This window comes from Oreochromis aureus, linkage group 9 (genome assembly GCF_013358895.1).
Source record: "Oreochromis aureus strain Israel breed Guangdong linkage group 9, ZZ_aureus, whole genome shotgun sequence".
In the NCBI taxonomy this organism is placed as follows: domain Eukaryota; kingdom Metazoa; phylum Chordata; class Actinopteri; order Cichliformes; family Cichlidae; genus Oreochromis; species Oreochromis aureus.
Genome location: NC_052950.1, coordinates 20,717,587 through 20,733,316, shown reverse-complemented (window position 1 = coordinate 20,733,316; position 15,730 = coordinate 20,717,587). Strand labels below are relative to the sequence as shown.

Here is a 15,730-nt window from a genome sequence, read left to right as displayed (position 1 = left end):
TTGTCCAATCCACAATGCTTCTATTTACTGTGTTTTCGCATACAGCTCTGCTGGGTAGTGTTAGAAGAGTTCAGGGTTGCACTGGGAGTGTAAGAGCAGCTCCAGAAAACAGGCTTATTCTGTGCAGTTTTCTCATTTTTCAACAGTCTTACACCCCAAAGGCATTAAAATGATAATGTACGAAGGGGAGGAAAACAGGAAATACTCCCACTTGAGAAGCTTTTCAAAACAGATATTATTTTCTGATTTAATTGATTCACTTAGATTAAAGACAGTGCTCTTATCAGCAGTTTTGTTATTCATATATACATCAACAGTCTCTTGATGACTCTGTGAATACAATATGCAGGGATGGGTGTGTCCTTCCACACCATCCCCTACATCATTTACAGCCCTGCAGTGCTTTCCTCGTCCCTGCAGAGCTCAGTGCATCTGCTGCAGTGTGAGCAGGTTGGACAAAAAAGTAGGGTGGGAAAGGCTCATTAGAAAAGCACAAGTCCCTCCGCTTGGAGGTAAGAGCCGATCCAAGCCCACTGAGAGAAGCAGGATATGCCTGCGTCTCAGGTCTCTTTGATTTACTTTGACCACAGCACCTCATCAACATTTGACCTGCTGCTAGATTTTCTAAAAAAGTGCACAAAACTAGAAAATGCAACGTTTCCGGCCTCATTATTCTGTAAACTACCAAGACCCCAGACAGATGCTGCTGCTTTAATAAATCTTTCAGGAAGCAGGTGCTTTTGTATTCATTCCCATTCAAGGATCACTGCTTTCTGTGCTCCCGTTGTGACTCATAAACTATAGCTAATTGTGCACACAGCGCATGCATTTAAACACTTACAGGTCAGTGGACCCCAAATTGAAAACTAAAAGGTAAAAAAAATGAGCTTTAATATAAGACAGGAAATGTTTGTTTTATACTTAATTTACGTAGCAGTGTGACGCCTCCTAAATAACCAGTGCAGCATAATGTCACGGGTGAAGCGAAACAGTGTCAATCTATCCTCACGACTTTTGATTTACTGCATGTAAGTTTGCTGCTGTCTCTGCAGGTGTTATCGAGTTAGGATTGTTGGCCAGAAAGCGAGTCATAAATGTAATAGAGGGCCAGGAAACAATAACATTAAGTGTTCTGACTCCATTTAAAGTCATTCACGCTTTCTATTCTTACCGTCTAACCCGTGGGCACGCTTTCATTTTTACTTCCTTTTCAGCTTGTGGACATAAACTGGACCGGCCTCTCCAATATACTGGATATTCCTGGGCTCAAGTAAGTCAATTCAAACTTGCTTTTCTTTTCCCCCAAGAAACAAAGCTGTGATTTTAAAGGATTTGAGGACTTGCAGGAAGTTTCTAGTTTAAGTGATGTTGACACGTGTCTAGATGTTGTATAATTTCAGGGTTTTGTTTAAACACATTTTATGTTAAAAAAGGTTAATTTTCAGAGTTTCAGTCGCATTTCATTTATTAATATCTTCAGCATTGATGAAACCAAAAGTAATATACATACACTAGTATTTGTCTCCACTGTTATATTTACAGACAATATTGTCTTATTGTCCAGTTTCTGGCAGGCTAAATCTCACCAGTTGTAGAGAAAGTATTTTCCACTAATGAGGTTTCCTTACCTGCACGATGCCTCGGGTGTTCCTGTCCTTATTACTGCTGTACTTTATCGCAAAGTTTTGCTAGACTGAGCTCATTTAGATAAACATATCTTTTTCAGACATTTGGAAGCAAACAGTGAGATCAAGTGAAACGATACAGCATTCCTTTCAGCGTGTCTGTTTGCACACACATCATGAAAAACAGGATTAAGACAACAGTTTAATGCTCGTACTGGAATAAAACAGGCCGGATCAGCGGTGTTTGTCTCCGCCGTTTTCCTTATCCTCACCCGTTTTGTTTTCTTTGTATTAAGTGTCTTTTTCCCTCGGGTTGTTGTGTGGGCTGAGCAGAAAATAAATGAGAGCTGATTAAGAGCTGCTAACAGCCCAACGCAATTACACGCTGCCATCTTGAGTGGTACTTTTTTTTTTACAGCTGAAAAAAAAAGCTGACAGAGGCATGAATATTGAATGTAGTTTTCTGGGATTACAGCTGCTTGTTGAACGCCCCCCTGACGTTGACAGACATGTTGACACAGGCAAAGCTCAGTGGACTCTCTTCTGTTGAGGTCTCTGTGGGGGTGAAATGGATCCACTGAGCTTGTGTGCCTAGACGTGGGCGTGTTAGTCTGGGTGTTGATGTGGGTGAGGGGTTAGCTGGGTCTGTGTGGTCCAAATCACAGCTACAGCGCACGCAGCATCAGCTGTCCACTTGAAGACTTGCCCAGTTGGCCTCTTTTAAACCTTGTTAATAATATTAAGACCATCATTAATCATACTAGTAGCTCTGATAACATGTTGTTGTTTAGTGGAGCCAGTATTAACCATAATCAACTTCTTAATGTTGTGAATTAGCACAAAACAAAGTTGAGGCTAATGGAAATGTGATTAGCTCTCCTCCCTTCATCTGTACCCTCAAGTATAATTTAATACAACCCAGTGCTAGCCTCATAAATTATGCTCCCAGTTAGAGGGGAAAAAAAGGATGAACTGGGATATCGTTAACGGCAGGCATAACTGAGAGTTGACAGGGTGCTAGTGCAGTGATTCCCAAAGTGATACCCATAGATTTCTATAAGACTGGAAGTCTTTTTGTAACCACAAGTAGTGCCGTCTGATGGTGTTCAGATAGAATGGAGGTCTAAGGCATTTCCACGATGGCTGTATTTTTTAAAGGTGGGTAATATTGTCCTTGTTTATTTTTGTTTCCTGATGTATTTTTTGATCCTGAACTCATCTTATATCTCAACTTGTATTTGAAAGGAAATATTCAATTTTATGGTCTCATGCTGTAATTAAAGGTTTCTCAGTCAGATCGTCCATTTTCAAAACACCAAGACAACTCGAGACAGTTTGAGACTTCACTGTGGGTTGTAATCAACCACAGTATCCAACTATGATTTATATACTGTCAGTTGTTTTGCGGTCACAGTATAGAGTAGTATAAACTTCTAGTGATCTCTGAAGTGATTTGCAGTTAACGTCTGTGACAATTACTGTGTCAATCTATCCAGTAGCTGCTGGCACATGTTACTCCAAATTTCAACCTCATTGTGGAGGGAAAGTCACTGATCATTAAAGTCATTAAAGTCTTACTCTGAAGACCATGAATATTTGTAGAGTCTAAAGTGCTAATCTCTTAAAAGATGTGGCAATAATTTACTGGATCAGTGAAATCCTTTGCCGGCTAATTGTGCAAGAGAAAAAGGCTGGGAATCACTACAGTTGTTAGGATTCATCTCTTAGGGATCACAAATGCCTGTGTAGAATTTAATGGCAATCTGTTTAATGGTCATTTGCTTCTGCAATCAGCCAGAACAACGTTAACATGGCTGAAGCATTGCTGTACACTGTATCGCAGTGATGGATATTTGCTGTTGATGTGAGTCAGTGGAAGGTAAAATGCATTATCAGTGTGCATTATGTGTGCATTATAAGTGTTGAGTGTGCAGTCTTGAGTGTTGAGAGTCCTAAAGTGAATAGATAAACACAAAGGCAGGGACATGGGGGTGTTCCAGTGTTTACGCCGAGGGAGCAGCAGAGATAGTGCTGATGCAGCAGGAATCCCTTTACACCCTCAGCTCTTAGATGGAGAAAAGCTCCAGCTGTGATCAGCACCCTGCCACTGAATCCTAATGTCCATGCGTGCTTTTCACCTCAAGAGAAGCTGAGGATTGATCAAATGAATGTTCCTCCAGACAAACACAGCTAAAATTATTTTTTTTCCATCTGGTGTCTGTGCAGCTTTAGTATCACAAAAGAGTTTTTTTTCCTTTGAAGGTTTTTATTGGTTTTGCAGTACAGGGTGAGATTCCTGACGCATTACATGTATTCCTGCAAGGTTATAACGAATTACAGATATTTATAAATGAGCTTTAACTGTCCTCTAATGTAACTGGTTCATAACCTTCACAACTACATGACAATCCAGCAAACTTGGGCATTCTTTTTACTCTGAAATGGCAAACAGCTCCTGAAGATGTATAATTTTCTGAAAGCTGAGTTGTGCGATATTTAGGAAGTAGTTTAATTTACTTCTTGGTATTTGAATCTTTTGCTTAATCAATGTGCAGCCTATGACTGGTACAAAAATGTAATTGAGCCCAGTGTTTGCTATGGATTTTGGCCTTTGTGCGGACCGATGTTTTCAGCCTGATGGATCATTTGGCCTTTAGCCTGTGTTTGGTGATGCTTGTTAGGGTTAGGTTTGCTGTCACAGGAGTTAGAGTGTTGTAGAGTGGTTGTGAGTCTAATAATCATGGAAATTAAATTGTGAAAAGTAAGGAAAGGAGTTAACCTAGCTAATATAGAGTAATCATTAATAATCACCAAAGACTTTAGAAGAAGCAAAAGAAAGAGCCTAAACATGCATTAAATACAAATGTGGTTTTTCAGTGCGTCAAGGAAACCATTTTTATCTTATTTTAAAACTTTATGTTAATTCTAAATTAATTTAACTAATGCCTTATTTATGTGGTATGACCACCCATATGCTAGGCGGTTTGAGCAATAAGTTAAAGTTTTTAATTACAGGGTACAAGAGAAAAGTGGCTAAATTAGCCTTAGCGAAGTTTTCACCAGCTAGAATTTATCATTTATCCCCAGTGATCACTTTACATTATTTTCTTGATTGTTTCAAGATTTACTTTATGTGGTAGAACTTACTTTGATTAACCAGTACAGCTAAATTTTAAGTTACAATAAACAGGAAACGGCTAATGCTGTGGCAAGCTAGCTATATTTTGATAGCTTGTCATTGCACCTTTATGTTTCTGTTCTTCTGAAATTACACACACTGTTAATTGTTAAAGATTACACATGTCTGTGTTGTTATTTCTATATGACAAAACAAAAGGTTAAACTTTGACTAAGTATGGAGTTTACTGTAGTTTCTCCATGCAGTGATCATTGTAGCAAGTAGAGTTTTACTGTTAAAGCCGAAATTCTGTCGCACAATAACATTTCATTGAAGACCTGAAAATATCTTGGGCCTAATTCTGTAAGACACCAATGATGCAAGTTTCCTAAATTTATAAGACCAATTACATAGAGGCTGTTACCCAGCTGCTGTACGTCACCTAGAAAGCACAGAGCACAGGTACATCAGGTGTGTGTTTGCAAATGTCTAGTTTTTAAAAAACAAAAATTCACCTACTTTTCATCAGCTTACGTTTTTGTACTTTTGTTTCTTTGCAGACTATAAATATTGTGTTTATAGGTGTCCTCACAAAACATCCACTTCCAGGTGATGTCTTAGACAATTTACAAATGCCCCTGATTACAATGGTCACATTATGGTATATATGGACATCTGGGCCATAATAATAATAATCATTCTTCGAGGGACATGCTGAGCAATAACCCAGCACGATGAGTTTTATTGTAATTTGATTTTTTTTTCTAGCCATGATTGCAATTTTCCAGCTGTGCCACAGTAAGTAAATGAATAAAGGAAACATCTGATGGAAATGTCATCCTGTGACCTCACTGTCATTGTCATTCACCATTGAATCATTAGTGGATCAGACAGACATTCAGACATTTGTTGGCTAACAGCAGCAGCATGCTTGAACTCACTCCAATTTTCCTGCTGTCGTCGCACACGTTAAACAGAAACATACTGAACTAAGCTTAGATTAAAAGAGAACATTTATAACCCAAGGGCACCCTTATTGTCTTTTAAATAATGTATTGCTTCATTCTGTTTATTTTCTCTCCCACCCCTCTCATCCCCCCTTGTATTAACAGTGGCTTCTCTGACAGTCTGATTCAAGACATTATCTACAGTTATTTGGTATTACCCAACCGAATCACTATCCCACTGGTCGGGACGGTGGAGCTGGCCAAGCTGCGCTTTCCAATGCCAAAGGTACAAATGCACTTGTTACAATACATCCAATAAGGATGAGCTGCTCTTCTAAGTGTTTTTATTAGTTGATAAGCAGACGGTTTCACACAAGTAGCTCATGGTTAGTATGTTAAAGCTCTTCAGTAGTAAAATAAAGTGTCTGTCAGGGTTTTGTAGTTAATTCTCAGTGCTAACGCAGAATAAAACTAAAGAACCATAACAATAAAAATGCAGCAAAGGTTGTGTTCCTGGAACTTGTATCCATGGCAACAAAATGAAAAAAAGTTTCACTGCAGGCCACATCCTTATTATATTTAGAAAGGTTTCAAGAGTTCAAAACAGGAATAAAAAAGAAAAGCTGGAATCTTAATAGAAGCCACAGATAAACAGCTAAAATTTTACCACACACCAAATATTCGTTAAAGCCTTTCAAAAAAAGGAGACATTGAAAAGATAACAATGAACTTGTCATTCTGATATCAGAATGTATGTTGGCTGTTCCGCCAACATACAGTACTGTATGTTACATATTGTGACATACAGTACTGTGCTAAACTCTGAATCACCCCTTATTTATATATATTTTACTTCCAAGGAGCCAGAATTCTTATACTTTTTTGGTCTTGAGCAACAGGTCCTTCTACCTCCTTGGCTTTAATGGTCATCTTTATTTACTAGACAAGACCTTTCACTCTGGTATAGAGAGACTTAACCTTTTATCTGGCAAGGAAGCATATGTGGTGTGGATTTCCATGATAACAATGTAGCCTTGTTATGTCCACCATCACTGTTAGGTTGAGAAGGCCTTGTATTTTAAAACAAGGACATTTAATATGTTAATCCATTAAAAACTCAGTAGGAAAGTGAAAAGTAGATAATGTGCCGTACAATACTTAAGTAAGAAAATAAATGAAGAAAATAAATTTTATATATCAGTGGCAAGTCTTACTGCTTTCTTTCAGGGAAATGTTTTTATTAAATATTAAAGAAAGAAAAGCATTTGACAATGGAAAAATAAAATAAAATAAAATAAAATAAAATAAAAATTAAAAGCCCTATTCTGCAGTAGAAACTCTACATTAGTCCTCTATTTATCCAGGTAAACATGAGATATATATACACATACATATATGCACACATTTGCTAATATAGTCTAGGTATATGTATGTGTATGTAAGTAACGGTTGGGTAAAGGTTATTAAATTGACATAAATTTGCATTTCTTTTTCTTAAATATTAAAGTAGCTGTTATATTTTATTGTGGTGCTTTTATACAAACCACACATTTAAATAAAGTCTGCTAAATTGTGAATTGTGAAATGAATTAGTATTTTTGTTATTAATTTATTATGGTAATAAGTCATGTTTCCTCTTGTACTACTTACTCCACCCATTACAGAAATCTTCACGTCTTATCACCTCTGTAAGCTTTTTCAGTGCTCTTCTCCTTAACACATGTGTCTGCATGGCTCCACAGGGAGTCCTAAGGATTCACTTCCTGGAGGCTCAAGATCTGGAAGGGAAGGATACATTTCTGGGTGGGTTGATCAAAGGCAAGTCTGACCCCTATGGTATCCTGCAGATCGGCAACCAGCTGTTTCAGAGCAAGACAATTAAGGAAAGCCTTAATCCCAAGTGGAACGAAGTGTACGAGGTGAGAGTTGGGGATGTCTTTTAGAGCAGGAAGAGCTTTTACGGTCGTTTGTTGCCATCGAAAAAGCTAGTCTGTTTCCTATTGTTATGTGCCATTGTTTTCCACTTGTCTTATGTATGCCTCCTGCTGGTTTGCATGACAGGTAATCTATTTATTGACCTCCTGTGCCAGTTTGAATGAGCTTCAGTTTGTTCTTGTGTTCATCAGGCACTGGTGTATGAGCACTCAGGTCAGCATCTTGAGATTGAGCTATTTGATGAGGATCCGGACCAGGATGACTTCCTGGGGAGGTGAGTCTCTTTGTCATTTCCTAACCCGCTGAGATGTTATTGCACTTATTTCATTCAAAACAAAGCTCTGGTGTACCAGCGCTGATAACTGGTAAGAGCAATCTTTGATGTATTGCGGGAGATATAGTCAACAAAATGAAGATAAATAAAGCTATGTTTGCTAGTGGACATCACTCATAACGGAAGTGTAGAGGTGTTATCCTCAGTTACCAGCCCAAGGGCAAATTTCATTGATTTTTACCCCAAGGCTGTAATGCTACACCCAGTGCTGTTAACACAAAGCAGTCAATCGATATCTGGACCCCCTGTGTTTAGATTAATTGGTGCGATTTTTCTGTTTACTGTTTGCTGTCCCAATTTCCGTAATTATTTGTCCTTATTTACAGCCTCATGATTGACATGACAGAGCTGCACAAAGAACAGAAAGTTGATATGGTAAGCTGCTTTGTTCGCAATAATATTATCAGTTTAATTACTTTAAAGTGTATACATTATAGATCTTAAACTAACCGTCGGACTCAGTCATATTGCTTTCTTGTAAGGAGTAAGATGTGAGAGGTAAACAGCTAACCTGACTTTAGCCATGAATGACACCCACCGGCAGCTCTAAAGTTCACTCGTTAACACTTTATATGTCGACTCCCCTCTGCCAGCCTTAAAGGAAGTTACTGTGGTGACACATAATCCCTGTAAAAACTGGGATTATTGGAGAATACGCCTGCTTAGTTTCAGTTTGTGAGCACAGCAGCTTTGCTTGTTTGAGTTTATTTTGTATTTCTCATTGCTTCAAAATGCTTAGTTTTACTTCAGCTTTTATTAAGTTGAGCGTTAGTTTTTAGTTTTTTAATTGCTATGGTATGGTAGCCATATGTCAGAGGCAGAACGTTTTGAAAGCAGTTGACTCACAGTCTTGTAGACATCTGGAGTCTGAGTAAAAACGTCCATCAAAGCCTAATCAGGCACTTTCTGATAAAGTTTTACTAAAGTAACAAATATTAAAACTTCCACTATATTTTTATCTTACCTTAGTTGCTTTTCCAAGTTCACAAAAGTGTTTCAGTTTTTTTTTTTTTATTAAGAGTCTAGTTTCTATTTTTATTCTAGTACTTAAATGTTTTATTTTCACTTCTAGTTTTACTTTTTAGTTTATTTTTAGCTAACTATAATAACACTGGATGTGTTGACTGATATATAGTAATGATAGAAATGATTAGGTGATTATGAGTTTGTTACCTTTGGATTTAAGGTGTTTGAGAGTCCATGCAGATTTGAGATTGGCACTGATCTGATCATCTAAATCTTCGCAGTAAACTAAACCACCAAATTGTTCTGTTTTAGCACAGCCCCTAAAAGCTTTACAAATGATTTTTAAGCCTGGTTTGTTCCTGTCATCGACTGAATGGAAATATTGACGTACTTGTTTGGCCGCATTGTTGCAGTGGTTTGATCTTGAAGAAGCAACTACTGGGAAACTCCACCTGAAACTGGAGTGGCTATCGCTGCTCTCCACTTCTGAGAAATTGGACCAGGTACTGCATGTAACAATGAGGCTTCATCGCTTTAACACAAGGACGTATTCTCTGTATTTGCAGCTGTAACACCTGTCTAACTTGTCCTTCTTGTTTAGGTTCTGCAAAGCGTGCGCGCAGACAGAAGCCTTGCCAACGACGGACTGTCATCAGCACTGCTGGTGGTCTACCTGGACTCGGCAAAGAACCTGCCAGTAAGATGATGCAATGTTCACTTTAGTTTGACGCTGGCATTGCTGCTGTTCTGATCCTGTAGCTTGTGCAAAAATATAGCTTTAGGCGTACACAGGCTTCTTGTTCTCTACCCAAAACATACACACGAGAGTGAACTGCTTTAGTAAGAAAAGCCAGTGTAGCTCTTGTTTGAATAAGGATTAGTGGTCTGTGTAGTGAAGATTCACATACTTTTATTGTAGTTCTTTTTTTTATTTGTGACTGAAGTGATTGCATTTGTCTACTCCAAAAAGCATTTTCAAATATTTTTTCAGGACTTTATATACTTACCAGACACTTTATTGGGTACACTTGTTTAACTCATTTATATCAGCCAATCACATGGCAGCAGGTCAATGTATATAGGAATGTGCACATGGTCAAGTTGGCCTTGTGAAATTCAAACTGAGCATCAGAATGGGGAAGAAAGATGCTAGGCAGGCTTGTCTGAGTATTTCAGAATGTGCTGATTTACGGGGATTTTCCCACACAGCCGTCTCCTGAGTTTACAGAGAATGGTCTGAAAAAGAGAAAATATCCAGTGAGCTGCATTTCTCTGGGTGAAAATCCCTAGTTGATGCCAGAGATCAGATGAGAATGGCCAGACTGCTTAAAACTGGTAGGAAGGTAATAATAACTCAAATAACCACTCGTTACAACCAAGGTGTTCAGAACAGCATCTCTGAATGCACAACACGTCAAACCTTGAAGGGCTACAGCAGCACTGAGTGCCACTCCTGTGACCTAACAAAAAGGAAACCAAGATTGTGGAGGATATTTTCTTGACACACTTTGGGTTCCTTAGTACCAAGTGAGCATCGTTTAAACTCCACAGCCTACCTGAGTATTGTTGCTGACTATGTCCATCCCTTTATGACCACAGTGTATCCATCTTCAGATGGCTGCTTCCTAGATGATAACACACCATGTCACAAAGCTCAGATCATCTCAAACTGGTTCCTTGAAAATGACAATGAGTTCACTATACTCAAATGGTCTCTGCAGTCACCAGATATCAGTCCAATAGAGCACCTTTTTTATGTAGTGGAACAGAAGATTTCCATGATAGGTGTTCAGTCAGCCAGTCTTCATGTCAGCATATCATGTCAGTATTTGCCAAAATCTCAGAGGAATGTTTCCATCAATTAATGCTTTCCTGAAGCCAAAATGGGATCTTGGTACTCACAAGGTATACCTAATAAAGTGTCGGTAAAGCTCAAGGATTCTGTGTTAGGGCTATATTGGGCAATATTGTTTTGCTTTGTTAGAGGATAAACTTGAACCTTCAAAATGCTGACTAAATGTATTTTTGAAGTTTATGTGATGAGATTAGAAAATGTTTTATAATACCCAAATTGGTCAAATTGACCTCTTGTCTGATATTAGTTTGTTACCTTTATTACATGAATACTTTAGCTCTTTCAGTTCTCATAACTTCACCGTTTCCTCTTCATTTTCTTTCCTCTTCACCCAAGAGCGTCTTCTCAGGCAGCTTAGGCTGTGGAAACTTAAGTGAGAGGAGAGCTTCTGGCCTAGTCTTTTGTGAGAGCAATACCTCAGAGTATAAAACAATATGTGTGAGTTCCCCCGGTACTTTTCCACCTTTATAGTGCTAGTGCTAGCATTAGCAGTATGCAATGTTGGGTTGGGTTGAACGATAACAGGAGCCGGTGCAAACATGAATCTTAAAGCATGCGTTAGCTGCATGGTTGTGTTGGAACGTTTACTGAAAAGTAACCATTAACATGAGGCAGACACTTCACTTGAAGGACTCAGCTATACTGTGCCTGCTAGTTAGCCTGCAGCATATTCTTCTTAATCAGTTGCTTAGTTCAAGGCCCGAGTATAAAATGTCAGGAGTACAAAGAGCCCGCTGGCAGAGCTCATAATGATGTTTCACATTAGTGTGTAGCTGTACAGATACAGAAAGTCTGTAGCTTGTTAAAAAAATACATCCAGCACCTTTAAGTCTTCCCTATAGGTAACATCCTCATTATTCTGACATATGTTTTCATTGTTAGCTCTATGCCCTGCTACAATATCAGCCCAATCTCTGCTGCGTCTGATTTATTTAACAGTTATCCATGCTATTCATATTTCAGCACAAATTTCAACATGTTTTTTGTGGGCTTTTTCCCCCCCTCATGTCTCTTAACCATGCCGAGTCATTCCCGTCCTACTAACTGTGGGTGTGATTTTCTCCCCCAAATCTCCTTGTGGCTTAAAGAGCAACCTGTCAGATTTCACCTATGACGGGTTGAAGCAAGTCTCAGTCTTTAAGGCCCTGAAGGTAATGTGGGAAAAATGGACTGCATGTACAGAACGTACACCCTGTGTCTCACCTGTGCCGGTCCTCAAGTGCACCATCCAGAGTCATGTGATCGTGATGGCTATCAGACGTGCAAAGTGAACGTGCAAAGTGAACTGTGGGTTTTGAAAAAATGTGCATGAAGATGGATGATCGCACTGACCGTCTGAGCCTTTGTTGTGTCGTCCTGAATCGTTGTCATATTTTCCCTACTTTTGCATGCAGACGTATAACATTGGTTTCAGGTTTTTCTAAAGTGAAGTGATGGTTCACTTGATGTTATTTGTGTTTTTAATTTTGTTTAAAAAGGCAGTTAACAATGGAGCATCTATAGAACAATACAGTTCTGAGAACACCTTTTGTGCCTTTGTGTTGAAGAACCTGATCATGTTAAAGCTCAGGAATTCAGGATAAGGACTAGATGCTCGTTGGGCCAGCATTTCCACATTTCTTCTGCTGTAGCTCATATTTGCCTGACAAATGCACAGATAAAGTAGACACTAGGTAGTGACACAGATTAGTCTAAGTAAATGTTATGTGAATGCAGCTGTGAGGAGACTGGTAGAAGTAGAAACCGGCTTTCGTTATCTTGTTTACCAGTGATGACAACAGGTGATCTAGTGTGTTACAACAGAGCAGTTCATAGCAGAGATTAGTTTCAGGTTACACCATTCCAAAAATCAGTGTTGCATAATTCTAGTCGGGACGAGTTGTTTCCTTTTATTTACCTTCCTACTTCTAGGAAGTTTAAAGCCTCCTATTGTATCACACTGACTGTGACACTCCCTTTGTTTGATATGAGCCAGTGAAACTCACTGAAGCCTTGTGCTGGGGTTTTAGCAGGTGCTCCAGGGCAGCAGGAGTACACTCCTGATTGTTGTTGCACTCAGTCGTTCAGTCTGTGTCACCGTGACAGCAGGGCCGTCTGCTAGCTGGATGGTAGACTGAGCTGCTGCATCTTATTTTCTTATTAATGAATTTAAAACCACTGTGAGTCTGACACCATTTTACGTTTTGTTTCCTTCAGCCTGTCCATGCTGAGATAAAAATCTATTCAAGTGAAATTGTTTTTGTGGGTGCTTTACCAATATAATGACTTAGAGTTTAAAGCATTGGAAGCTGTGGGAATTTTTAGGCTCACCAGCCAGTCCGGACAGCAAGATTGACAGCAAGGTTGCTGAAAAAATAGAGCTAATACACCATGCTGCCTCTGTGTAGTAGGTCATGTGTTAAATCTTAATGGGCACATGTCTCCACATGTTTGTAATGCATGCAGAAAACAGGAGGAAAGAGCAGCAAGTGCCAAAAACGTCTGCACTATTTTCACATGTGTGTTTAAGACAAACAAGAAAAGAAGCAAATGCTCTAGGACGCATTTCACACCTGACTTATTTACATTTGCACCTCAATGAGAGTCTGAGGCCCCGATTATGCTCCCTTGTGATTGTGGACAGCTGAGGACACCGGGGATGCTTAGCTGTTTTTATTATACTACTTTCCTGACTGCTCACAGAACATATGCACAGTTGGTGCCCATGCAGTGTAGGGTCTGTGCAGCAAGTCATAAAAAAATAGTGGGTATAGTTATATCTGCAAACTGTGATTATAAAATCTATGAGATGAAGACCTCTATGTCCTCACGTGTGCATGAAGTATAGCATGAGTGTAATGGGACCCCCTAATGCACATACCCCGTGCTGATTGGCTCATATGTTTCATGTTATTTAAAAAAAAGATTTTATTTTATTCTTAGTTATTATTTAATTTGACAAAAATGTAGAAACATATATGTGATTTGGTTATAGGTTAATATGTATCATTGTAGGTTGTAAAAGTTTTTATAATAGACATAATGTAAAATCTCTTACTGTTTCTGTTAGTGCATAATAGAATCACTATGAGCATCGTGTCACAGTCTGAAAACGATACACACAAAATTCTGATTCTCATTTATTAATAATTGAGCAATAATAAACAGCAAAACAAAGATACTTCATACAAAATCAAACAATGCATGTCAGACATTTAATTACCATTGCTGTATCTTCCACTGTCTGACACCGCATCAGTCACAGAAAGCTGTTTCCTCCTCCAATAACGTCAAAAAAGGAAACAGAATCAGTCAGTTACAACTGAAAAGATACAAACTGGAATCCAGCAGAGGAGAAGAGATTTTCTCTAATCACACATTTAAACTCATGCGTGATGAACGAAAAACAAAAGAAAATGGATAAAGAGGAACAGCAGGGTTTCTGCCTTCACAGAAAGAATTCATTTCGTTCACAGTACACTTTATACATAGAACACAGAATATCTACTATGTAGACAAAAGTACTAGGCTACCTACATTTTACACCTAGAGGAGCTGCTTGATCATAGAAACCCATGAAATGAAGCTCCCAGCATACAGTTTATATGCTGATATTAATGCCAGAGGAGGATTTGGACTCTTATAGAGCCAGCAGAGCATTTGCAGCTATTACACACTATCCTCCTCAGCAGTCAGAGACCCCGCTCTGTAACTTTACATGCTCATTTACTGTATGGCTGACTTGCTGTGATTCCTAAACACTTCCACTTTGCACAATACCCCTACAGAGATGATCAGAAGTAGGAAAAATAAATGTCGTGAACTGATTTGTTGCAGTGGTGGCATGTTGTTAAAGCACCACCCTTGAACTAAGCGAGCTCTGTAGAACGACTCGTTCTTTCACAAACGCTTGTAAAGATAGACTGCATGCTTGACTTTATACACCTGTGGCTGTGGGGACTAAAAACACCTGAATACAAAGATTAGGAGGTGTGTCCCAATACTTTTGGACATGTAGTTTAAACAAGTTAAAAACAGATATTGTATGAATTATGTAAAACCTTGTGAAAGTATTTCTGTGTATTTCTGTTCAATACGTGGTGCGTTAAAGTGTCTTTATTATCAGCCTGCATGTTCAATGGGAGGCTTAATTGTAATGCTGGTGAGAAACATTTGTCAAACTCAAGTGGCATCCTCAAGAGAAAGGATTAGATGATGGGAAAATTAAGGCTTTTCCTCTGTTGTCACAGACTTTGGCCTGGAGATATGTAGGGTATTATTATTCTGAGAGGAATACTGAATAATACGTGGCTGTCAAAGCCCAGCATGCTAAATTTAGCCCGCAGAGGAGACAAAGCTCGGCTGTCTCCTTGGTTGCCGCTCTGCCTGCAGCCCTGCTTGTCAGAATGTACGGTAATGCTCCTTCCTGTTTGAACTACAGGCTCTCTCACCATTGTGTGCTTGGTTGAGTCTCCACTTGAGCTGCTGTTTGAATGTTTGAGTGCAATTATGTTGTCCCTCAGTTGATTTTTGTGCCACAGTGGGGTACATGCCGCTAACACTCTTCTGTCTGATTCTCTACTAGTCTGCTAAGAAGAATACCAGCGACCCCAGCCCCTATGTTCATTTCAGAGTTGGACATAAAACACTTGAGAGTAAGGTGAGTCATAGAAGTATCCATTAAAGTTATTATGCTGTGTCATTGTATCGTGGCTCTGTATTCCTGGAATGTCGTGTTGATTTTTTATTTTTTTTCGCAGTTGTGCATTTTATTCTGAGAATAATGTGTCACTTAGTAAGTCATAAAAAAGACTTCTGGGCAATCAAGCTGTTATATGTAATTACTGTTTGAGGCGTTCTTTTAGCGATATACTTCCTTCTGACTGTAGCATTAAAAAAGAGATCAAATGAAATTGTTGTTGTAAAATAAAGAACATTAAATGAGGAATTGCTACCACCAACACCCAGTAA

General features: G+C 38.9%; 1 protein-coding gene across 1 annotated transcript in view; it reads left to right on the top strand.

The window, feature by feature from the left end:
- Positions 1-15,730, top strand: part of esyt2b (extended synaptotagmin-like protein 2b) — a 39,173-nt gene that overhangs the window by 14,775 nt on the left and 8,668 nt on the right. The window contains exons 7-14 of the mRNA XM_039617549.1: positions 1,215-1,270; positions 5,856-5,976; positions 7,433-7,609; positions 7,817-7,899; positions 8,286-8,334; positions 9,339-9,428; positions 9,527-9,622; positions 15,345-15,419. Coding sequence (XP_039473483.1) covers positions 1,215-1,270; positions 5,856-5,976; positions 7,433-7,609; positions 7,817-7,899; positions 8,286-8,334; positions 9,339-9,428; positions 9,527-9,622; positions 15,345-15,419 — 747 coding nt within the window. The remainder of the gene's footprint in view (positions 1-1,214; positions 1,271-5,855; positions 5,977-7,432; positions 7,610-7,816; positions 7,900-8,285; positions 8,335-9,338; positions 9,429-9,526; positions 9,623-15,344; positions 15,420-15,730) is intronic.